At 46.7% G+C, this 25,073-nt stretch overlaps 1 protein-coding gene across 2 annotated transcripts; it reads left to right on the top strand.

Annotated features, from left to right (window-relative positions):
- Nucleotides 1-447: 447 nt before the first annotated feature.
- Nucleotides 448-22,062, top strand: Plekha3 (pleckstrin homology domain containing A3). 2 transcript variants are annotated; one of them, XM_021649502.2, is made up of 8 exons: nt 449-771; nt 4,942-5,058; nt 7,997-8,152; nt 11,934-12,070; nt 12,488-12,652; nt 15,012-15,055; nt 17,130-17,245; nt 20,125-22,062. In XM_021649502.2, exons 1-8 carry the CDS (start codon nt 732-734, stop codon nt 20,247-20,249), a joined length of 900 nt encoding a protein of 299 aa, XP_021505177.1. In that variant the 5' UTR covers nt 449-731; the 3' UTR covers nt 20,250-22,062. The 2 variants fall into 2 exon arrangements, with proteins under 2 accessions (XP_060246400.1, XP_021505177.1); XM_060390417.1 differs by lacking the exon at nt 7,997-8,152 and having other exon boundaries at nt 448-771.
- The last annotated feature ends 3,011 nt before the right edge of the window (nt 22,063-25,073 follow it).

The following is a 25,073-nucleotide window of genomic DNA, read 5'->3' as shown; positions in this document are numbered from 1 at the left end:
GGCCTACAAGCTTCTGGAGAGTAGTTGGGGGTCACCTCGCCAACCCTAAGACCTCAGCGGCCCGCACGTTCCTTCTGTGCCCCCCGTTTCCTTTCCTTCTTTTAAGAAAGGGTGTCTCGCAGTAGCCCAGGCTGGCCTTCCTGCCTCAGCCCCTGAGCGCTGGGATTCCAGGGCCACCGCAGCCAGCTTTTCCTAGGAGGCAGCTCCTACTCTCCCGGAGCGCCAAGAAAAGCGCGGCCCTTAGTTTAGGGGCGCCGGCGGGGCCACGGCCCGGGGCAGGGCGCGCGGGGCGTTGGGGGGCGGGGGAGGCACCCCGGGCGCGGGGGCGCGCGGCGCAGCCCCGGGCGCGCGGCCGTCCGCAGCCCCGCCGCGGGGGAGGGGTTTGGCGGGCCGAGCCGGCCCCTTTCATCCAGGAAGTGAAAGCGACGTCGGGGTCAATGAAAACAAACCGGGAGCCCGGGGGGAAGGAAGGCGGGCGCGCAGCAGGGCCGCGCCGGGGCTCGCGGAGCGGCGGCGGAGCGGGGGGCCGGCGGGGTGGGGTCGCCCCGGGGGTCGGCGCGCCCTTCCCGCCGGGGATGTCCGCGCCTCGCGGCCTCCGAGCAGCACGCGGCGCCCGCCGGCCGGGCCTCTGACAGGGCCGCCGGGTCGGGCGGAGGGCCGCGGGCCCCGCGCCTCCGCAGCAGCGCGGCCGGCGCCGGGCCAGGAGGATGCGCGGCGCCGGGCTCTGAAGCATGGAGGGGGTTCTGTACAAGTGGACCAACTATCTCACAGGTACGGGCCCTCGGCCGGCCCTGCTGAAGCCGCGGGACTCAGGTCCAGGCCCGATTCCCCCTCCCCGCCCCTCCCCCCCCCCAGCACACACACGCACACACTCTCTGCCCCTCATTCCCGGGCCCTTCGAACCGGAGTTCGGGACCGCGCGCCATCCCGTGGATGGGACACGCACTAGAAACCTGCGTTGCCCCTTGAGCCTTGGAAACAGCCCTCCCCCCCATCACCCCTAGTGTGTTCTTAAAATCTCCGCTTTCATCCCCTCTCTGTGGACAGCATTTTGTTAAGTGTGTGTGTAGCAAGTCATTTCGTAAGAATTTTTTTTTTTTATGCCTTTATATTTTCTTACCACCGGTTTGAAAGTCCACTTGTTGAGGTTGTCTGAGCTCATCAAGTGTGCTTTTGGAAGCCATCCTCAGAGAATGAATGTCTTCGGGATTGGTTTTCAGTGAGATTTGGGAATTCGGGTGATCGTGAGACACAGTGGAAGAAAGCACATTTTCAAAAGCATGGGAATTCGGGTCATTGTGAGAAATGAAGTGCTGCACAGGAAAGAGCAAGCAGGTTTCACGGGGAGGTAGTCAGGAAAGCCAATTGTGTAGAAATGGGATCAGCAGCAGCGGCAGCAGCAACATCCCTGCCTGTGACATTCGAAGTCTGGCTTTCAAAAAACACTTTAAATCCACACCCTGTGCTTTCTGCTAGAACCAACACTAAAAGGCAGGTGCGGGATTCTTTTAGGATCCCATTTGGCCAAGGCCTGGGTGGTTAGCTGTTTTGTCGCAGAGGTCCCTTCCAACTCCCGAATCCCAAGATCTCAACGATTTAAGGGAATTTGGGCAGCACTCAGATTCTTAGTAACCAGGAACAGACGGTCGTTGCCTGGCTGCCTGGCTGCCCAAAATATTGAGCCCTGCAGTCATTCTCTGATACTCAGCTAGTGTCCCTTATCTCCTGGGAATTTGCAGATAAACTCTCTAAGGGCTGAAAGCTTAAAAAAAATGCACATATATGCAAAATCCAGATTTAAGATAGCAAATGGCTTAATATGTATAATAGCCTGATGTTTTCTGCTCAAATGGAAAAGCCAAATAATCTTGTAAAGGATACATTTTTACTGGAAGCAGCAAGACGTTAGGCAGGTACTTTTTGCTAAGAGTTCTCATTTGGGCAGTCATGAGCACAGATGGCTGGTTGAGGTGTGGTGTTTGAGCACTCTGTCTTTGGAGGCCATGCCAGAGGGATATTTTCAGCATGGCCCAAAGCAGTAGGCAGTTACTGCCATGAGTCATAATTGAAGGGGGAATTTCTCTTGGGGTGGGCTGTGTGCTCTCGGGAGGAGCCCTCCTGGCCTGTGTGATACTGAGCACCAACAGACGCTGTGGTTTTGGTTTTTATGGCTCATTTTGGTTTAACGTCCAGTAAAGCACTGTAGAGCCTGTGTTTGGGACGATTCCGTTTCTTTAAATGTAAAGTTGGCTCCACAGTATGTTCAGTTATTAATTTTAGACTCTTGGGTGAGAAGGATGAACAGCCATTTATACTGATTGGCCTTTAAGGAACCTTCTGGTGCTCTGAGAGTGTTCTGACTTTTTCTTAATAGCACGTGTTTTCGTAACATTTAGTAGGTTGAGAAAACTGCTTGTAGAAATTGAAAAAGGAAATAATCTTTCTCAATAAAAGGAATTACCAGTCCTTTTACCATACTATAAATGCGTGAACCAATTAGAGAAAGTTAGGTTAAATATTTCTTCAAAATGGTGTGTAGAGATAATCAGCAGGCTTGATTAGATGAATATACTCAGCCACATGGCTTTCTCAGTTCCTACAAATTCTAAGTGAATCATTTTGCTCAGTTCATTTTGGAGAGCTGTTGCATCATAATATGGCAATAATGTACAGTAAGGCTTTTCGAAAACCAGAATTTGGCTTGTTGACTGAGGAAGAAGACTATTTTTAACACCCCCTCCTTATAATTTTTTTGCCGTGGTGAGTTAGTGTTTGGAAATCATTCTTTTTTTTTTTTTTTAGTCATTGTGGACATACATTTCAAAATTATTTCTTTGTGTTACGGTCACATGCTGGGCAAGTGCTGCCTCCATAGCCCTTTTTATTATGATTTTAATTTTTTCCAGACTTTCATATGGGAGTACTGTATTCAGATTACTTCTGCCCCGCCCTTTCCTCCATATTTATACCTGTGTGTGTGTGCATGAGAGTTCATGTGAGCCTCTTGAGCTGGAGCTACAGGCAGTTGCGAGCTGCCTGACGTGGGAACCGAACTTGGATCTTCTGGAAGAGCAGCATGTGCTCTCAACAGTCCCAGCCATCTCTGCAGCCTCCGGAAACCCATCTTTTTAAAGCACCTGCTGTGTGCGAGTGTGCTCAGTGAGGAGCGAAGTGAAGTGTATGTACCAAAAGAACTTCTCCTCTAACCTGGCAGCCCTCCCTAGGGAACGCAGTGCTTATAAAACTCTATTTTCTTGGTGCCTGAAGTTATTTTTCCTAATGGGTAGGCATAAAACGTCCCTCTCCCCCTTCTTAAGCAAGGAATAGAATGTAAAATTTAACCTGTTTATATCGACTCAGTGTCCCATTGCTGTGATAAAATATTCTGGCAGAAGCAACCTAGGTTAAGAGGGCTTTATTTGGCTCTCAGTTGAGGTTATCCTTACTGGGAAGTCACAGTGACAAAGGCAGCTACTTACATCAAGTGCCTCTGTCTGCATTTCATACCATCCCGCATCCCCTGACCAGGAGAAACCCTGCATGCAGTTAAGAAGGCTCTTCATTCGTTCATTAATGTAATCAATATAGCCTGCCTGAGGCCCACCTGGAGTTTGTCAACTTGACAACACTCACCATAACCCAGCATTGTCGTTTCCAAAGCGTTGTTGGCGAACCCTAAGTTTTATGTCTTGTTATGAGGTGTTCTGTCTTGGTACTGCCTGAACCTGGAAAACACGAACTTACAAATTGTTTGGGTGCGTAGGGCCAGAGTGTTTTAATGGTGTGTGTCTCGTGGGACCACTTACACTGTATTGTGACGTATAGTGATGGAAAGAATAAGGACAGCCACACTGCTTCCAGCATGCTCACTATGTTATTAGTTGATGAGTAGCTCTCTGTTAGCCTGGGAGGTAAGATTCCAGGGCACGTGAGTTTGGCTTGCGGCACTGAGGGAAGTCATCACTCTTGGTTACAGACTTTGCCTCTGAAGCTAGTCTGATGGGTGTATGCTTTAGTTGCTGAGGAAATGTCAAAGAGATGAATGGTTGAAGTTAAAAGCATTTCTGCCTTAGCTGTGTAGCAGCAGAGAAGGGAGGAAGTGTGGGAGGGAATCTGCTCTTTCTATAGGTTATCATGTCTGCATTTAAAAAAATGGGAATTTCTTCAGCTCTCTTTGAGTCTGAGTGCATTTATTTGCCTGGAGGCAGCATCTTCTGTCAGTCAGTAGAGGAAGACCACATTCCGCACTTGGGAGTTGCTCAGCTTGTTCAGTCGCCGGTTTGGGAGGAAGAATTTTACAGACTTGTTGGGATGAAAACATTTACTCTGTGTTAGCCGCCAAGAATGGTAGCAGAACGGGGGCAAAACCTCTGTCTCCTGTAGTTTTTTTCCATTACAAGAAGAGCAACCTTAATCTGAAATGCTTCCAAAACCAAAGATTTTTAAGTGCTGAAGGGACACTTACAAGTGGAAAACACCATACATGACCTCCTGTGATAGGGCGCCGTCAGAAACTTTAAAGCACGCTATAAAGTCACCTTTAGGTGATGTGTAAGCTGCACATGGATTTCATGTTTAGATTGGAGCCCCATTCTCCATATATCTCATCTGCATATGCAAATCCCAAATCTGACATTGAACCGCTGCTGGTTCCAGACATTTTGGAAAAGAAATGCTAATTCTGCATCTGTTCTCATGAAGGATGGGCCAATTATATTGTGCTTGGATGGGGCTGCGGTAGTGGTTTTTGGGTTGTTAAAGAGAAGGTTGTGAGTCCTTATCTGTCTAGAGATCACAGGACATTTTGGGCACATGTTGGCCATTACAAATTTCACCATGTGAAAGTTACTGAGAGTCCAGAATTCATGTGGCATGGCTGAAATCGGTTTTCTCTGTGGTAAAAATAATCGATTAACCTGTTTTGATTTCTGTCCGTTCCAGGCTGGCAGCCTCGATGGTTCGTTCTAGATAATGGAATCCTGTCGTACTATGACTCACAGGATGACGTGTGCAAAGGGAGCAAAGGGAGCATAAAGATGGCCGTGTGCGAGATTAAAGGTGAGGGAGCAGGGGTTTCGGTAGCCTGCTCCAGCTTTCCGCAGCCTCCCCTGAAGCAGTCAAGGGAGCAGGTAGCGCTGTTGAACACAGGTTTGGTGTTCCCCTTCGTAAATATCTCCTGCATTGAAATTCAGATTAGCTTTTCCCAGGTTGATTCGATAGATAATTTCTTGTGTCTAGATACGTTCTGTTTTATCCTCATGGAAAGATTTAGGAAGGTTGAAGCTGAGCTCTGTAGCTGAGGCGGGCCATCTCTGTGGGATAGAGTGCAGAGTGGAAGTTTAAAGCTTAGATTCTCGCTGACTGGAGTTGAGCTTTCGTGTGTAATAGAGAGGGTTTCCTCTTTCTGAAGGGGAGTAACGGAAGGTCATGGGGTGCATTCTTGTATGTGCCTGAAGTGTGTGGGTGAAGGTGGGTAGAGTGAAATCAGATAAAATGATGAGGAGATTTAAATTCTTCAAGGAGGACTGAAAGGGAAACAGGACCAGAGGAACAATGTTCAGTCCCCTCCAGGCCTTTCCCCTCAGAGCTTGAATACTTCAGTCCAGCGTGAGGGCTTGCTCAAAGCCGGCAAAAGTCTAGAGGAATCCTGTCCTATGCATTTGCTTAGTGAGATGAATGCAGTGAGCTGCATTTTCCAGGGCTGGGTTGGCATGATTTTATGGTAATTCTAAGTAAGATTAGCCGAGGAGGGAAGTTTTCCCTTTTCTCTTTCTTTCTTTCTTTCTTTCTTTCTTTCTTTCTTTCTTTCTTTCTTTCTTTCTTTCTCTCTCTCTCTCTCTCTCTCTCTCTTTCTCTCTCTCTTTCTTTTTTTCTTTCTCTCTCTCTCTCTCTCTCTCTCTCTCCCTCTTCTTTTCCCTCCCCCCCTCTCTCTCTTCCTCTCTTCCCTCTCCCTCTCCCTCTCTCTCTTTCTGCCTTGGGTTCATTTTTTTTTTTTTAATTTTATTTTGTGTGTATTGCTGAGAGGGTGTTAGATCCCCTGGAACAGGACTTACAGACAGTTGTGATTTGCCATGTGGGTCCTGGGACTTGGGCTAGGTCCTCTGGAAGAGCAGCCAGGTCTTTTCAGCCCCTGGGTTAATATTCTCCAGCTAGAGTTCTGCCCCTTTATCTTTATCTCAAACTCAGTAGTAATACCATCGTCCCTCCTTGTTTCTCCTTCCATTTCCTTCTCTTCTCTTCTCTTCTCTTCTCTTCTCTTCTCTTCTCTTCTCTTCTCTTCTCTTCTCTTCTCTCTCTTTTGTTTTTTTTTTTTTTTGAGACAGTGTGTAGCCTAGGTTGGCCTGGAACTCAGCGTTTTTTGCATTTTTTTCTCCATGCTGGGATCATCATCATGCAACATTGTCAGCTTGGGCTAGATCATACTATCCTGGGAAAGTTCTTAAAATGTATATGCCTGCTGAGTGTGTGTGTGTTTGTGTGTGTGTGTGTGTGTGTGTGTGTTTGTGTGTTCACTGTTCACTTTTTTAAATTAAGAATCATTACTGTTCTAATGGAAGAGTGTCATGGCTGTATAAACTATAGATATATATTAGTTTGAGCTGTTACTCTTGTGTGTTCCCTGAAACTATTTTGTATTTTTCACAGACAGAAGTATTTGCCAGTAAGTCTTAGCTTGCCATGTCCTCATTGCTGGGGTCTTTATAGCTCATTTTTAGCTGTGCCCTCATCACCCGTGAACATTTAGAAGTGCCACTTTGTAAGTAGCTTATGAGCCGATGTTGAAACGGGCTTTTTACAAAGCATATTCAGAGAATTTTTATTCAGCTCAAACAGGTGGTTAAGAGAAACGAAAATCCCTTTTTTGTGGGGCGGGGTGTTCTTGGGACTGGACCTAGGGCCTTGCACATCCTGTGCAGCTCTTGTTAGGTCAGTTCAGTAGAGTTCCTATTTGCCACAGAGATTTCGTCTTTGTTTTCAGCTCTTTAGCCCTCCCACCTGCTCCCTGGCTATCATCTCCCACTTTTCTTTGTTGAATGTGGGGTTGGGGGTGAATGGGGACTGAGCGCATTACTGTGATAGTCCACGTTACCATGATGGACCCAAATAAAGTGTACTGTACATGCTAACACATTTTCAGGAACACATTTCCCAGGGCGCAGGATATGGCTCAGAGATGCAGAACATGTCCTGCATGACCTGCAAGTGCCTTTATTATCGTTATCATTTCTAAGTCCCCTTTCGGGTCTCTGTCCCTCTTTCTGAACTTGGCTATCTTTTATATTGACTCATAGCTGTTCTTTGTATAATGTAATGAGTTTGCAAGTTTGTCCCGCTCTGCTTTTGTTCTGTTAATGGTATCCTTTGATGATCAAGATTCCAGCAAATGTACATTATACACATGTATAATGCCACAGTAAATTAATTTGGCAAGAGCTGTATGGATGTGGTGGCACTCACTTGTAATCCCAGTCCTGGACAGCTGAGAAGAAAGTTTGAGGATAGTCTAGTTTACGTAGTGAGTTCCAGGCTGGCCTCAGCTACATAGAAGACCCTGTCACAGGCAGGCAGATGGACAAACAAGTAAATGCCAAACAAGTGGAAATTAGAGATCTGCTAATCCACCTCCCTGTCTTGAAGCTGCTGTTTAGTTTCTCGGAGTCATATTTTGTGTTTGGGTTTAAGTGACCCTGCTGTTGTGTCCCCGTCTACCCGTCCCTCCCCTGGAATTGATGTTTTGCTTCCTTGGATGACAGTGTTGAAGTTCTAGTATGGGTAAAAGTGAATTATCTGTTTTACTGTCATCTGCTGTCCCTGTTTTGGTGCCATTGCCGCCTTGGGTGGTAGGGAGAAGGTGGTTCCCACGGGGACCCTGGGGCTTAGAGAGTGGCCTGTGTGCCGAGTCTCATTTGCTGTAAGTGTGCGAAGCGTCTTATGTTGTGTGACATGACTGTGCAATGCTCCGAGTCCGTGATTGTTTCCTCTTGTGTCATCACAGTCCACTCAGCAGACAACACGAGGATGGAATTAATCATTCCAGGAGAGCAGCATTTCTATATGAAGGCAGTGAATGCCGCCGAGAGACAGAGGTGGCTGGTCGCCCTTGGGAGCTCCAAAGCGTGTTTGACTGACACAAGGACTGCAAAAGAAAAAGGTGATCTCAGGTTCCCTGTAATAACTACTTGCTAAGCTAAGTGTGCCCGGCTACTTTGAGTAATCAGAAGGAAATCAGTAACGGAGAATTTAAGAGTAACTTTTATTCGCCTGATGTAATTGTCATCTCCAAGGCTCACTGTCTGTCTGCTAACCTAGGCCTAGTTCTGGAAGCTTCCAGCCTCTGTGCAATCCACTCTATTCCTAGAATGCTTTCAGCCTCTGAGAGTTACTGCTGAATAAGCTCACCCTTTCTTGTTCTTTCTGAACTCTGGCTAGCTGGTTTAACTCAGCTGTTCTGGCTCAAACTCCTCTCCTAGGTGACTGATTCAATCTGGCTTCTTATCGGCCTCTGACTGAAGGCTCTGCTTGGCTTCAAACTAACTCTAGTAATCTGTTCTAATCTTTTGGCTCCTTCTCATTCTCGGGCTTATCTGTCTTTACCTGTGTCTGGCTTGTTCTCTCTACAGTCTGTCTCTGTCTCCCAGTGTGTCTGTCATTAGTCTGCCCTGCCCCTGCCCCCGCATCCCCTGTGCTGATCCTTTTAAGTCACCCGTCCTTCCTCTCTGTTCTCCTGAGAGTTGGACATGTCCTATTCTTGCAGATCTTTCACTTTGTTTGCTGTCATTTAGACCTCACTTTCAAACTTGGCTGCTTCCTTGTAGTAACTAACTGCTTCCTTCTTTTAACTAACCGCCTTCATTGTTTGGGATTCAAGGTGTGTGCTAAGGGCGTGTCTGTGTTCCAGCCAGAGTCGCCTTGTTGCTGGGTTAGAATCCCTTTACCGTAGAAGGCTTACCTAGACAGGCCACTGTGGTAAGAGCTCTGTGAACAACTTGAGGGTCTAAGTTTAGGAGAATCATTTGGAAAGCCATCGCTGTGCTCAGATGATACGTTATGAGGCCACGGAAGCGTTTACAAGGAGGTTTAATGGCCTGGGAAACTGTCCTTGGTTAACTGATCATTGAGAAAGCAGGACAAGGACCTGAGTTCAATCCCTAGCACTCCCATAAAGAGCAAAAGCATGGTGGCACATACTTAGAATCCCAGGCCTCAAGAGCTGGAGACAGGAGGCTCCCTGGGGCTCCCTGGCCAGCCAGCCTAGCTTTATTTGTGAACTCCAGGTCAGTGAGAAACCCTTTCTCAAAAGAGGGGGACATTGTTCCAGAGGCTGACATTTGCAGTTGTCCTTTGTACACACATATGCATATAAAGAATTTTTAAAAATTAAAAACAGCCAAGCAAAGTGGCATACTCCTGTAATCCCAGCAGTCAGTGGGACAGAGGCAGGCAGATCTTTGGGCAGCCTGGTCTACAGAGTGAGTCCAGGACAGCCAAGGCCACACAGAGAAACTCTTAAAAAAAAAAAAAAAGTAAATAAATAAATAAAACCAATCTTAGGTTAATTTAGTGAAAATTAAGTTATAAATGTTTCTGTAAGTTAGAAAATGCAGGAATTTATAATGATACTCAGCTATAGCAGAGGAAAATTACTGATAAAGTATGGCTAAGATTAGGACAAGAAATAGCTAAAAGATAGGCACAATCCAAATCTCCAGAGGTACCTGGATAAGTAAACTGTTGTGGGACCTGTGCAATGAAATATTCATCTTTAAAGAGGAAGGGGATTTGGGCACATGCTACAACATAACTTTAAAGACAGCATCTTAGTGAAATCGGCCTGTCACAGAAAGACATGGACTGCACTCATTTCAAATACCAAGGACATCGAGGTTTATATAACAGAAAGGAGAATGGACTCGAGGGGGGATGCCCTCGATTCGGATTTCGAGGCAGGGGGATTTTGAGTTTGAGGCTAGTTGGGGCTGCATAACGAGACTCTGAACATGTCAAGTAGAAAAAGAACAGGGTGTAGAATGGTGGTGGGAGGGCCTGCGTGGAGGAGGACGAGGTTAGTGGGTGCAGTTTCTGTCGAGGAGAGTAAACATTTATGTAGGTGGACAGTGGCCACGGTTACACAGCACTTGAATGTTCCCAGGTCAGTGGGCTGTACATCTAAAAGAATAAAATTGGGCTATGTGTAATTTGCCATCTTTTTAAGGGAACAGGCCTAGAGAGATGGCTTGGTGAATAAAGTCCTGGGGAAATGGGGTTTGGATGACACCAGAACCAGCATGAAAGCTGAGTGGGTGTGTTCCTGCGTGTGGGTGTAGGAGACGCCCGCGGCAAGCCAGCTAACTGGACTAGCTGAGCGGGATGCGCCAGGGTCAGTGAGAGAGCCGCCTCGGTGAACAGTGTAGAGCAAGGAAGGGCGCCTGAGGTCAGCCCCTGGCCCTGACACCTGTGTACGTGTGTAGTCATACCAGCACACACGAATGTACAAATGCCCCCCCCACACACACCCAAAGGACTGTAATTAAATTTGGGCAAGAGTTGATTTAGGTCACACAGCACAGTGCTGCTCTGCTATTTTCTGCCAGGAAGCAGCGGCCCTGGCCTGGCTCAGACACTCTGGGAAGATCAGCAGCTACTCACTGTGTAGCCCCACTGCTTTTCTACCTCTGCAGCTTTTATTTCTGCCTTAAAAGATATCGGCAGAGGTGACAGGGACTGTGGATGTGTCTGGAGTCCCTAAGGAGAAGAAAGTAAGTGCTGCATTAAAAATATGGAGACCAGCAGAATGTGAAAATGGGACCAGAGGAAGGCAGTGAACAGATGTCGATGCAGTACCTTTTCTTACCCAAAAGGCAGCAGCCTCTCTATGCTAGGATGTACAATGAAGAAAACTGGTTACCAGCTTATGTGTTAAAAGAAAAACTAATACAGAGCTGGAAAAAATGTGGGAGGAAAAGAAAAAGGCTACTCACAAAGGTAGAAATTCAGGTTTCACGTGGAAGAAAAAGAGAAATAGAGTGGAATTGTTGTGTATTAAAGTACCTAGGGAGCCGGGTGTGGTGGCACACGCCTTTAACCCGGGAGGCAGGTGGATCGATGTGAGTTGGAGGCCAGCCTGGTCTACAAAGCCAGTATAGCCAGGGCTATACAGAGAAACCCTGAATCAGAAAACAAACACAAACAACAAAAATACAAGAAAAAGAAAAAACAACCCACCCAAGGATGGGATGAGGCCAGCAAGGTGTCTCTGTGAGTAGAGGTGCGTGTACTGCCTGGAGACCTGAGTGTGATCCCTGCGCCTCACACGGCGCCCGAGAAGCGGCGACTCCTCAGAGATTCTGCCCTCCGTGTTCGTCTCAGCACATGCACGTGTGCTTGCACACATACACACACACACACACACACACACACACACACACACGCAGCTACCCTGTGTGCATACTCGTTCTCTTCCCTTCCTCTCCCCCATCGCAGACGTGTGTGTGTGTGTGTGTGTGTCTGTGTGCACAGTGTACATGTGGAGGCCAGAGGCTTATGGTGGAAGTCCTCGCTCTCGCCACCTTATTTTCATAACAGGGTCTTCAGTTGAACCTGTAGCTCAGTGATTGGCATCTGCTAGGTGGGCAGCTACCCCCCACCCCCCAGTTTCCTGTAGCTCAGATTGGGATGCATTAACTAGGTGGGCAGCTAGCCCGAGGGTTCTCACGTCTTCACCTTCCCAGTGCTAGGATTATACAGCACCACCAGGTCCAACTTTCTTATGTGGGTTCTGAAGATTCGGCTCAAGGCCTTATATTTATGCAACAAGCGCGTTACCCCCTGAGGTATTGCCGTGGCCCCTGTTGCCTGCTTTTGAAATCGTCATTTTAGTGTATTACCAAAGAATATGAAGATGACATAGTTTGATATTTATGTGTTTCTCTTAGAAATAAGCGAGACCAGTGAATCTCTGAAAACCAAAATGTCTGAACTTCGCCTCTACTGTGACCTCCTCATGCAGCAGGTTCATACAATCCAGGAGTTTGTCCACCATGATGAGAACCGCTCATCCCCCAGTGTGGAGGTACTGCTCTCTTTCCGGGATCGATTCTGCCACGTCCTGCCCGGGACCTCCTTAGCTCTCTAGGCTGACAGAAACATCACCCCAGAGTTGCTTGCAGCTCTTGAGTGCATCCAGCTGTGTCCTCCACAGGGCTGTGTGAATTCTCTCTGCCCTAGAGGCAAGCATGGAAGCAGCTCGTTTCCCACGGAGGCAGGCCTGTCTCTGCAGCCACTCAGTAGTTGGGGGATGAGGATCAGGAAGAAGGTCCTGGCCCGTGTTCTCAGTTGTACGAAACAGTAGACCGCAGCTGGATTTTTGTTTTGTTTTCTCCTTAGTGATAAGATATTTCTTGGCTTTAATTAATTTTCTCTCTTGCCATTCAGGCAGCGCCTGATCTCATGGTATAAGCCTGCTCAGTCTCTACGTGTTCTTTTCCAGAACATGAATGAAGCCTCTTCCCTTCTTAGTGCCACCTGTAATACATTCATCACAACTCTCGAGGAATGTGTGAAGATAGCCAACGCCAGGTTTAAGCCTGAGATGTTTCAACTGCCTCATCCGGATCCCCTGGTTTCTCCTGTGTCTCCTTCTCCTGTTCAGATGGTTGGAACTTCGTGTTTTTCTTTTAGCAATATAAATATGTTTACATTAAAGTAAAATGAAGTGTGTGTGTGTGAGGTGTGTGTGAGGTGTGATCTTCTGTAGCTCTCTTTCTATCTTATTTTTGAGACAGGCTCTGTCTCCGGACCTGGAGCTCATCAGTAGTATAGACTGGTGAGCTCGGGGCATCAGCCTGCCTTCCCTGGTGTGGCTGCAGATGCACGCTGCCATGCCTGGCTTTTATTTGGGTGCTTAGATAGATATTCTTTCGTGGCACTTTACCCACAAGCCACATTCGTAGCCTCCCTTCTCTCTCTCGATACCCTAGTTTTCTTTGTACGACTGGAAGGGGCAGTGGGGAGGGAGCAGTCACAGGCCACACTGCTTTGGTCTGTGCTGGTAATGGGTCCTCTCAGCCAAGGAGCTTGGCGCATGCACTGATGCCTTGATCGCTCTGCTCTGAAGGGGATGGGAGTGGCTGGCCCTGCCATTCCAAGCCATTTGGCTGTGTCCAGAAAGCATTTTAGTGCAGTGTGTGTTGTGACAGAGAAAGCTAGGCACGTGCATCTGCTTGGTAAAAGTGTTGAAATAGAGCAATGCCTCATTCTTGAGGGGGGCTGTTAGATGAAACTTGAACCTCCCAGTGGGAACAGGGTTCTGCAGTCAGCATTTGGATTTGAATTCTCCGAGTAGGCAAGTTACTTCATTCCTGTGGTCCTTCACCTGGGAAATGTCCTCTGTGTCAGGAGGTCATCCTGAAGCGTCTTGCGTCGCTTAGTGGTAGGTGCTTAGTGTTCCTCTTGATTACTCTGCACACCAAGAACTCTTTGCTGGGGGTGGTGGGCTCCGTGTGCTTTTCCTACTGTTGAGTGCGCTCTGGCCTGCTGCGAGGAGCCTCTGGTGAGATAAGGTTTGAGGGCGCTGCATTGTGTTCACTGAGCCCCCTCCCGGAGGCGGAGTGCACCTGGCCCTGTTCTAGCAGTTACTGGGCGCTGGCAGTGAGGAGAGCGGGGACAGCTCGTGCCCATGTTCTCTTGCCCACCCCAGCAACTTCAGTCATGGAGGGGGAGTAAAGAGCATTTCCCACGGTTAAGTCTGTTCTTCATCGGTGAGCGTGGGGCTCACGGTGTCCCTCGCAGGAAGCGTTGCGGTCAGATGAACTGGGGAAGTTGCAGTGATGTAGTGAACGAGTGTTTCCTGTCAGTCTAGCAGGGAGCCCCAGTCTGCTAGGCTTCGGCAGCACCTCTCTGTGCTGCGCATGTTGTGGGGGGCAGGAGCAGGGGTCAGGTGGTTGTGAGCTATTCGGAGTGGGTTCTGGGAAGCAGGGTCAGCCCTGTCTGTGGGGAAGGCTCACACTGCTGAGCCGCCTTCCCAGGCCCTTCGAGGGTGAATACTTGTAAGGGAAGTGGCTGTGAACGGGATGTTGGTGCCCCGTCATTATAACCACAGACATCTGTCATGCAGCTAGGGGTTCTTGTCAGCTGGCGTTGCAAACACAGAAGGCACTTAGAGAACATGGTAGATGTGAGCCCGTGTGTATAAACATGCTAAGCCTTTAGTATAGACAGCTTCCCTGTCTCCTTGGTAAACCGAGATAATCTGACCTATTAGTGCTACCCTTTATTGCTGGGTGGGCAAGTTGGATATTCTCAGTTATGTGTGATTCCCCATCTGTATTACATGTTCTGCTTTATCAGACTGTATTTTTTTCTTTTTCTTCAAGCATGTCATTTTGCTTTCATGGTTTCAAGGCTTGGACTTAGGGCCTGTGTATGGTGGGCAAACCCTCCTGAGCTTACACCTGCAGCTCATTAGTTGTTTAAGTAAATGCTTTAGAAACCTATTGAGGTTTAGGGTTTTTTCCTGAGTTCTTCACAGACTTTACTGATGCTGCCCTCTATGAAAGCTACACTGGCACGCATGTGTGGAAACTGCTTGAATAGTGATGGCAAAAGAAAGCTTTACTGCCACGCTCTGCTCGTGCCTTTAGAATGAAAAGAAAGGGCATTTATTAAGAGTATTTTCTGGTTTGCTAGGTGCTCCTTTTTATTATGAAAATGACTTTTAGATTGGTTACGTATATACTGTAATTTATACTTTTACATATTACATAATACATACATGATTAGAATTTAATATTTTTTTTTCCTGTATGTGTTGAGAAATTTCCAGTTCATCATTATTAGGGAGAAAGTTTGACATTGTGTTGAGGGTTTGACTTGAGCCTATAGAAGATAACTATCTTCTCCAGGCATCTATTTCTCTGAATAAATTTATGTTAATTATGATAATAAGTTAGAGGTGCATTTATTCTCTTTGACTAAAGCTTGAGCTAAGGCCTTTCTCTCTTTCACATTTCTAGATGAAGCGTTCAGCCAGCCACCCTGGTTCCTGCACTTCAGAGAGGTAAACCTACCATTTCTTCTGACTAAATCCTGTCTGAGCAATGCCTCTCCGGCCCAGCCAGCTGCTGTGGATATCAGCTCTGCAGGGAGTAGGTCTGATAGTCCTTGTGTCATGGGGCTGGCTTCAGAAAGGAGTGTGGAAAGGAAACCTACAAGTGTGAATTAACCCAAAGGTGGTGCCCTGCTAGCTGTGTGGCTTCTTGGGTTTTTTAAATAATATCAGGAAGTATGGGCCAGTGAGAGGGCCCAGCAGGTAAATGTACTTGCCACCAAGAAATACATTTTGTTAAAATAATAATGATAATAATAAAATATATCAAGTGATGGCTAGAGAGAAATTTGTGTTGATGTGTTGATCCTGCCAGTGTCCCAGCTGCACTTCTCTAGGCACACACTTCTCGGTGGCTGGCCTCGCCTTCCTCTGTTCTCTGGACAGGGAGGGAACTAAGTTTCTATAGCATTTATTTCTCCATGCTGACTCAAGTCCAGAGCCTTGCTTTTCTCTGGTAATTATATAATCTTTGCTGAAATGATCTGATCAGAGGAAGGCAATAATTTATACCCTGTCAGGTTATAAAGCATTTTAAAAAAACCAAAAACCCCAAGCCACAACTTTCCTTTTCTCTTTTCTTTTCTTTTCTTTTCTTTTCTTTTCTTTTCTTTTCTTTTCTCTCCCTCCTCCCCTCCCTCCCTCCCTCCCTCCTTCTCTCCCTCTTTCCCTGGCTTTTTCTTTTTATGAGCATTGGTGTTGTCCCTGCATGTATGTCTCTGTGAGGGTGTCAGGTCCCTTGGAACTGAAGTTATAGACGGCTATAAGCAGCCATGTGGGCTGGGAATTGAACCCAGGTCCTCTGGAAGAGCAGCCAGTGTTCTTAACTGCTGAGCCATCCCCTCAGCCCCAGGTAAAAAGCATTTTAGCAGCTGAACTCTACAGAACAATGGAGGCTAAGTCAGTTGGTGGTGGCGGTTTATTTTGATGACAGAAAGGTTTCCAAGCTATATTTTATCCACATTTCTTTAGAAAATGAGTTATAAAAAAACTAAAACATAATATTTATTTTTGATCTTTCAAGGTTGTATAGTGATACTGAGCCATCGTAAAGCAGAAACTGAGATGCAGTTACATAGTAGAGGTTTGCCTATTTAGACTGGAATTTTTGTTTGTTTTGTTTTGTTTTGTTTGAGCCAGTGCTTTTAACTGCTGAGCCATCTCTCCAGCCCCTAGACTGATTTTTAAAAACAATTTTGTTTTGTTTTGGTGACAGCCTCATGTAGCATGGGTTGGTTTCAAACTGGCTACATAGTCCAACAGGCCTGCTCCTGCTCCTCCTGCCCTTACCTCAGTGCTGGGAGCAAGGTGCGAGCCGCCATCCCTGGTTTGTGTGGTGCTGGGGTTCAAACTCAGGGCTTCGTCCACACTAGATAAACACCCTGCAGACGAAGCTGCACGTTAGCCCTGAAAGCTGTCTTTTCTAGCCTCCATTTTACCGTCTTGATCTTCTGTTTCTGCTGTCAGTAGATCAGAACATCTCTCAACTTTTTGGCATCCCCTTCAGCCTGCTTTTTTTTTGGGGGGGGGCAGTTAAAGGTGGACATTAGATAGATGTACTTGTGAAACCCATAACTTAATTCTCAGATTAGCAAACCACCTCTGCCCGCTGCTTCTCTGGACCCTCTTCTGTCTTTGTACTTTCCTTAAGAGCATGGCCTCCGAGTTACTGAGTTCCTTTGCCTGCACACTCCGTCTGAATGGGTAACATGCTGCCAGCCTAAGAGACCAAGCATAGGAAAGCTCATCATTCGTTTAAAGAGATGCCTTTTTATTTGGCAGGGCTGGGAGGTGGGGGTAGGGACAGGGTCTCTGTGTCGCCCTGGCTGTCTCAGTATGTAGACCAGGCTGATCTACATGGTGGCTCCAGCTCACAGAGATCCCCCTGCCTTTGACTGCAGAGTGCAGAGAGTAGCAGTCTCGTGCCACCATGCTTGGCCTTGAAGAGAAGCCATTTAAAGTCCCAGTTAAGAAAGGGTCTTCTCGGGGTTTAGCCTGTAGCTTAACCGTTTTTATCCCTGTGTAGGAGCAGCTGCTCCATCAGAGAACCAGCACCTTCCCTTCACCGACTTCCTCAGCGACGCCGCAGAACCTACTCGGACACAGACTCTTGTACTGACGTTCCCCCTGAAGACCCAGACAGTGAGTTCCACAGCTCTGGCTCTCTCTCTGGCCCCCTCAGCCGAACTGGTGCAGCTCCTCGTAGTTTCTGGGACTGAAGCACACTGTCATTAGATGTCACTGGAACACGGTGCTTTGCTCTTAGGTGAATTCCTCAGAGGGAGGTGAACCCGCACAGTCCCGCAGCTGCTCATACGCTCTCCTCCCAGTGGCATTGTTCCTCCGTTCAGTGTGTTAGGAGGTGCTGGAGATCGGGGGTAGATACTTTCTCTTAAAGACCTACCTATTGAATATGTCTTTATTCCCACTATGTTTCTGTTTCAGAGTATTATAGAAAAATCATTGTCGGTAGAGTTAAACAGGGAAGTAAAGGTCTAAATCCACAGAGAGATTAGGTACCTTACATAATGTGTCTGCCTCACGATGGCTAAAGAAAGTATTTTGTGTGGTTGTTGAAGGCAGCACACACCCGTGTTCTTTCCTCCCTTGTTTCAGGAAACTCTAGTGATTTCCTTAAAGATCTCTACTTGTCTCTAGGGAGCAGGAGTTTGCAGTGTGTCAGGATGCACCTTGTTTGATTGCAAGGGCCACGGTTTCCAGGGAAGACAAATGTCACCTTAGGCTTACAGCTCCGTGACTAGACTCGTACTGGTTAGAGCCCGTACCTCCCGTGAAACACGCGGGAGAGGTCCCAAGTAAGGGACACATTGTTCAAGAGTTCACTGGACGTCTGGCCTATGGATCTGATTTCCGTACGGAAATGACACATACATGGTGGCTAGGCCCTCCAGACCACCGGGTCTCCAGACCGCGGTGAGCCATGGTGGTGCCTCTGTGTTTCTGAGTAGGTGTCAGAACAATAGCCTTTCTTCACTGACCTAGCACCTTGAGCAAGCTCGGCTGGAGGGAGGCCTAGTGTGGGCCCCAGATACGTTTTGAAGAACTTTGTCCTCTTTTCATGTGTTTGTGTGTGAAGCATGTGCGGATTTGCATATGGCCCAAGGTTGAGCTGGCAGTCTTCTCTCACTCTTTACTTTGTTCTCTTTGGGAGGAAGGGAGTGTGTTTTAAGACAGGGTTTCCCTGTCTTACTCTGTACTCACTCTGTAGACCAGACAGCTTCCAACTCGTGGATTCCCCTGCCTCTGCCTCCCTGCTGAGCATCAAGGCTCAGCTTTTGCTTTCTTTTTGAGGCAGGGTCTGTAATCAAGCTCAGAGCTGGATATGGCTAGTCTCAGTAGCCAGCTTATGAAGCAAGCACTTTACCTGCTGGCCATCTCCTTAGCCAGCCGTGTTTTCTGTATAACCCTGGCTGACTTGTAACCCATTATGCTAGCCTAGAACTTTTGGCAGTCCTGCTTCTACCTTCCCAGTGTTGGAATTACAGGCATGCACTACCATACCTGGCTCATTTTTAGATATGTAGAAGGCAAAAACATTCGCTAACTTAGTTGTTAGTTTCAAACAAGTCGCGTGTACATATCACACAGATTCATGTTTCCGTTTTCCTTAAAACTTCTGCATTGGCGAGGTGAGAAGTATCATCCTTCAGGTTCTTTCTGTTTATGTTAAACTTAACAGTTTACTTGACAAAGCAGAGGATTAGTGTATCTATATGTTACTATTATGTATATTGTAATTATCAGTTGACAGTTATTTTGGAGACAGCATCTCTTTTTAAATTTATTTTTTAATTTATTCACTTGTATCCCAGCTGTAGCCCTTTCCCTCCTCCCCTCCCAATCCCGTTCTTCCTCCCTTTTCTCCTCCCATGTCCCTTCCCCTAGTCCACTGATAGGGGAGGTCCTCCTCCCCTTCCCTCTGACCCCTACCTGTCAGGTCTCATCAGGACTGGCTGCATTGTCTTCCTCTGTGGCTTGGCAAGGCTTCCCCCTTCTCCCCCAAGACAATATATTAGAGCCCAGGTTGGTCTTGAACTCTGCATTGGAGGCTGACTGAATTCCTGATCCTTGTGCCTCTGCCTGACTGATGGGATTGAAGTCAAGTACCACCATGCCTGATCTATTCAGTGATGGGCCTTGAACCCATGGCCTCCTCAGTGTAGTCTGCCCCTGAGCTCCTACCCTGGTCCAGCCAAAAATTGTTATATGAGAATATTCTTCTTGTGAGATGTTTTTGGTTTTGAAATTTGCTTTTAAAAATAAAAGTAAAACAAACCAGATGCGGTGGCTCTTTGGGAGGCCGAGTCAGAATTACTGTGAGTTTGAGGTCAGGTGGAGGTGTATCCTGAGTTCTAGGCCACCTTGGGCTACAGACTCAGACTTTGTCCTAAAGAACAAAACCTAGGTAAGTAAGTAAATATAAATAAAACAAATGGGGGAGGGAAGCCTTGGCAAATTCCGACAACGCAAGGGAAGTGCAGCCACTGTGAAATGGGTCCCCCCCGCCCTGCCTTTGGCCAAGTTCACCTTGAGCATCGCTGGCAGCCGTGAGCCTTGTGGAAAGGGGGAAAGTCCGACAAACGTAGTCTTAGCTTTGCTCAGGAGGCTCAGTTCTGTTAGTAAATGTGTGGTCCTGGAAAAATCACAGATGGTTTTTGAGTCTTTGTTCCTAGGCAGGTACTAACAGCATAAGACCATCAGGCTGAAAAGCAGAGTGAGGTTAAATTCATCGCAGCAGGGTGAGAGCGCGCAGTGTGCCAGCCTTGCCTCTGGCAATGTGGGAAGCAGTCCCTGCCTCTGGTAGTTACGGAACTTACCTTAGCACCACTAAGGTGTCTCCTCATGGCTGCCAGGGATAGAAAAGTGAGTTTCTCTGTCAAACCAAAGGGTATCAGGAAACTGGTGGCATTTTGTTTCTCTGAACAGGCCTGAGGTGTTCTTTCACAGAGGCCCGGAGTCAGCATTGCGTAGGTGTTTAACCTGTCCATCACTTTCCACAGGACCTCTTCACTGTTCAGGAAACTCACTTAATGGGGAGTTGGCATCAGCAACCATTCCTGAAGAAAGCAGACTTACGGCAAAGACGCAATCTGAAACTGAAGAACCTCTTCCACCCTTCTCCTGAGGAGGCGGACGTGCCCAGCTTCCTCTGAGTGTTGCTATGCAAAAGCTGCTGTTACCACACTTGTTCTGGGGTAGCTTCCCCTCTCCTTAGGATCTCTCTGCACTTTATAGAGTATTGTAAACAAGCAGCCCACATACTTTTGAAGTGTATTTTACCTTTCTATAGTTTACTTGCAAGAGTATTTTCCTAATAACTTCACGGTATGAATGTGCATCTTTTTTTTTTTTTTAAACAAATGATGGTGTAACATTTTGACATCCATAAGGACAAATGTAGATATTTTTCTAAAAAACTGTGAGGGACTGACAGCTTGGTCAGTGTGTATTGTAGTATATGAACATGAAATCTCGCCACGTTTGTTTGACAGAAATGTGATAGATGTAACTTGTGCCATGGACCAAAAGGTCACTTCACCCCACCTTATACTTAATGACCTTAGCAGCTTGCTGGTGATTGTATCATATTTCTTTTAGCAAAAAGGAAACACTTAATACTCGAAAGGTCTTTAGCCCAAATACCGTGACATACTGAGCATCTAAAAAACAAAAAAATCAGATTCTGCTGTCCTTCCATATGTGAAGTTGACACTACTGATTTGTCGATACCAAACATCAGGTTACAGTATTTAATTTTTATTTATTCTTTTCTTATTGCATCAGAAGATGGTTATGTGCTAACTCTTATGACCTCCCCAGTTTAAGATGTATACCCATTGTTGTTATTTCCATTGTTCAAGCTAAGAGGCTGGTGTCTCGGTGACCTTGGTAACTTGCACCAGAGAAATAAATGGCTTTCAGTGGAAGAGGATTTTCGTGCTTTTTTTAAGCTGCTGTTGTAAGGTATCATTTGCAGCTCTTTGGCATATCTAGAGACATTTTTAATTTATGAATATTTATACAAAAAAGTAATTCTGTCAAGATGACTGTTCTATATATCACTTGAGAATGGCATTATTTAATTAAAGAACAATTTGCACTTTTTGGTAGTGCCTGTCATATCTATTCTCATGTTTGCCCTGTAATCTGTTTTTCTTTAAAATCACTTTGAGGTGATGATTTTATCCCAGAGTTTGAATGAGCAGCACTTTAACAAAAATTGGCTCCATGTTTTTAAGTTAGTCATATTTAATAAACACGTGGTTTTTACATTCAAATTCTTCATAAAATAATATATTGTATATCTTACATTCATTGATATTCTGTCTAGTCTATTAAATGACTTTAGTGTTCTTCATTGATTTTATTTTGTTTCAGTGTTCAAGCCCAAAGGTGAACATATATCAGCCCTCTGTTTAATTTATATTTCCTGTGAGTTTAGAGTGGGAGCCAAATATTTAGGAAACGTTTGATATTTACTTTTCCCTAAGTTTAAAATGATTATGCACATTAGATAAACTGTTTAGATAAACTGCTTCTAAAAGTGCTTGTTGTCTTAATAGCAAATGGGTCATTAGAGCATTCTGTGTTCAGTGGAGTTGAACCACTCATAACTTGCATTTCAGTTTGGAAAAAATTGATGTCAGAGTAAGTTTTCATTCTGAATGTGTGGTCAGTCTTTGTTTCTTTTCTAAAACCATGCGACTTGCAGATTGTGCTGCTACCGATAGATGTTTTTTTTTGTTGTTGTTGTTGTTTTTTTAGTACTTGTTTCCCTTTATTGCAATAGGCTTATAACGAAAGTACTATAACAAGCTTCTGCATTTGTAGAAATATAGGAAACTTCATTTTCTGTTGCTTTAGCCAAACAGACAAGTTTGGGAATGGTTTCTTTGTAAATGTTTTAAAAATAAAATGCAATCATTTTTTAGTTGGCACTTTGCCCCCTCCACATAGACACACTTGAAGCAGTGGCTTTGGTAGGCGCCCCTTCCCAAAACCATGACCTTGGAGCCCTTTGTCCTTGACACACACATCTGTGGGATTGGTTTTTTGAGGGCGGTGTATACTTTGATTTTATGTACATACTGCATTTCTTTTTCTCCGAAGCTCCTTTTATATTGATTGGACCAAGCCTTAGCTTCTAGGCTCAGGGTCCCTCCTGCTGTCTCTAGATCGCTGGGACTGTGGGTGAACACGGCTGCCCCTGGCGTGTGTCAAGGTTTTAACCTGTGAACCAGCAGCGTGGAGAACTATGGAGCTTAAGGGAATCTTACATTTGGAGGATCAGATTGTGCCTGGCTTCTCTGGGTTTTAAGGAAACAGTGGGTCAAGAGCCATTCTGTGGGCACTTGTTCCCGGATTCTCTCTGTGTAGTCTAGGCCATGGGATTGTTGGGATCCTCGGAGACCCCTGACTTCTAAGCAAAGCAAGTGCTTGCTTTTCATTTTTGGAGCTCCCTCTGTCTGCAGATCTTCCAGGACTAGTAGGATCTTGAGAACTGTTCTGTAAAGGAACTCAAGCTGAATTTTGTTATGTGATTGAGCAATGAAGCACCATGATGAAAAGCAGTTTGGGAAAGAAAGGGTTTATTTAGGTTATGCTTCTGTGTCACTGTTTATTACTGAAGGAGGTCAAGACAGGAACTCAAACAGGGCAGGAGCCCGGAGGCAAGAGGAAGGGTGCTGCTTACTGGCTTGCTCCCCATGGCTTGCTTAATCTACTTGTGGAACCCGGGACCACAAGCCCAGGGATGGCTCCACCCACAATGGGCTGGGCCCTCGCCCATCAACCACTAATTAAGAAAATTCGCTCTAGCTGATCTTTTGGAGGTATTTTCGTCATTGAGGTTCCCTCCTTTCAGATGACTCTAGCGTATGTCAAGGTGACATAAAACAAGCCAGGTGTTGGGCTGTTTCCTCCATCTGGACAAGTCCAGAAGTAGATTCTTAGTATAGAACAATGTCCACCAAACACCACATAGGAGAGCTCCATTACCGTGGCAACACCCTACTTAAACATTCTGAGACCCTCAGGAGGCCATTCCTTCAATCAGCCCTGAGGAATCAGGCAGAATATTCTGTCAGGATGTCTGAGGAGTGGAAAAACGTGGGTTTTGGTTTAGGGCCCCGTGATACAGTTTCAAGAAAAGTCTTGCCTTCACTGCTGCCCCCATCGTGACCTGTTGGGTCAGGTAAGCACTCTGTTTCCTGGCTTCTGTAGATCTCAGTCAAGTTTCAGGGTTTCTAGCCTCAGCTTTCTGAGAGGATGGCAAAATGGCTGCACTGCCAATGAAGTTTTGTTACGTTTTAATCAACTGAAGGAATTTTGCGGCTGTCCCTGTTCTAGAATTGAGCTTCAAAATGGAACAAAGCTCAAGCTACTTCACCCTAAACAAGCCCTGTTTCTTACCCCTCACTGCTCCGGGGGTTTGGTTTTGGGGGTGGGGAAGTGGTGGCAAGACTTTGTGGCTTCTGCTGATCCAGGTCTGCAGCTCACTGAGTGACTTTGGGCTTTGTGCTGGTTAGCTGTTGTCAACTTGACAAAAATCTTGATTTACCTGTGGGAGGAATGGTATCGGCTCAGGATCCTCAAGACCAACTTCTCAAAGCAAAGGAGATGTATTTGCCCCAGAGGGACAGAGGGCAGGGATAAGGGACAAAGATGGGACGGAGAAAGAGGGAAAAAGGAAAGGGAACAAGAGGGAAGCAAAGTGCAAGGGAGAGGAGGCAGGGATATTTGTCCAGAGCTGGACAAAGGACTGCCCCTGCATAGAGAGACAGACGTGGCAGAGGAAAAGGGCAGTTTATAAAGGCCCAAGGGGCTTTTGACTGCCTGACTTCAGTACTGTGATAGCCGCACCTTGGTAGCTGGCCTCAGGAGGAGGAAGTAGCCAAATAAGGGAATAGACCTCGGTGGTAGGAAAGTAATCCCAAGGTTTTTATTAAGGCCGAGGGAGTGGGAAAGAAGGGCAGGGCCTGCCAGAAGCATGCTCACCACTCGATGGCCTGAGTCCCTTCAGCCTGAGAAGAGGGAAGCTGGCTTGGCTCCATCAGGTGGGCCTGTGGACGGCCTGAGGAGCATTTTCTTGATCATGATTGATGCTGGTGAGCCCAGCTCACTATGGGGAGGTACCACTCCTCCACAGGTGGTCCTGGGTTGTTTAAAAAAGGAAGCAGGGGAAGCCACAAGCTAGTCAGTAGTTGCCTTCTTCAATAGTCTCTGCTTCAGTTCCTGCCTCAAGATCCGGCCCTGGCCTCACTGGATGGGCTGATTGGAAACTGTAAGTGAAACAAATATTTTCTTGCCCTAAGTTGGTTTTGGTCAGTGTTCTATCAGAGCAGCAGGAAAGCAAACTTCAACGGAAATGTTAGCCCTAGACGCTGCATGTCTGTGGCCTTCCACTTTGAGCCTTCCTGCCTCCATATCTCCTCTGAGGAGTTCTCCGTAAGGGGGCTTGGTCACACAGACAGCGTAGTTCCGCTTCCTGTGTGCCTGCTAGCCAGCTGGCCTATTGATGCCTCCTTCCTCCCACTTGAATTCTAAGCAGCGAAATGGAGGTAGAGGAGAGAGAGCTGCCCTCACCGTGGACACGGATCAAGTTTCACAGCGGATTGGGCAGCTGTTGGCACCTTTCTTCCTCACTTGACCAGAATATCAAAGCAGACAGAGTACGGTGATTCTTGAGCTGGCAGCTGCCGACTAAAAGCTGACTTCAGTCGTGCAGCAGGTTTGGGGAAGAATTCTGACCCTCCTGTTCCTCTAATGCTGTTTGGTACTAAGGTTCCCTTGAAAACCTTGGGGTTGTCCCCTTAAACTCAGGAATTTCTACCTAATTCCTAGCCAGAAGCCTTAGTCCCTGAGGCTGCGGTGGTTCAGGGGTGCCTTACACAGGTGTGTGAACAGCCTCTCAGGACTGCGTAAGGAAGAAAGGGGGTTCAGAGCACAG

Source organism: Meriones unguiculatus, chromosome 8 (genome assembly GCF_030254825.1).
Source record: "Meriones unguiculatus strain TT.TT164.6M chromosome 8, Bangor_MerUng_6.1, whole genome shotgun sequence".
Lineage (NCBI taxonomy): Eukaryota > Metazoa > Chordata > Mammalia > Rodentia > Muridae > Meriones > Meriones unguiculatus.
This window is presented reverse-complemented; position numbering and strand designations above follow the sequence as displayed.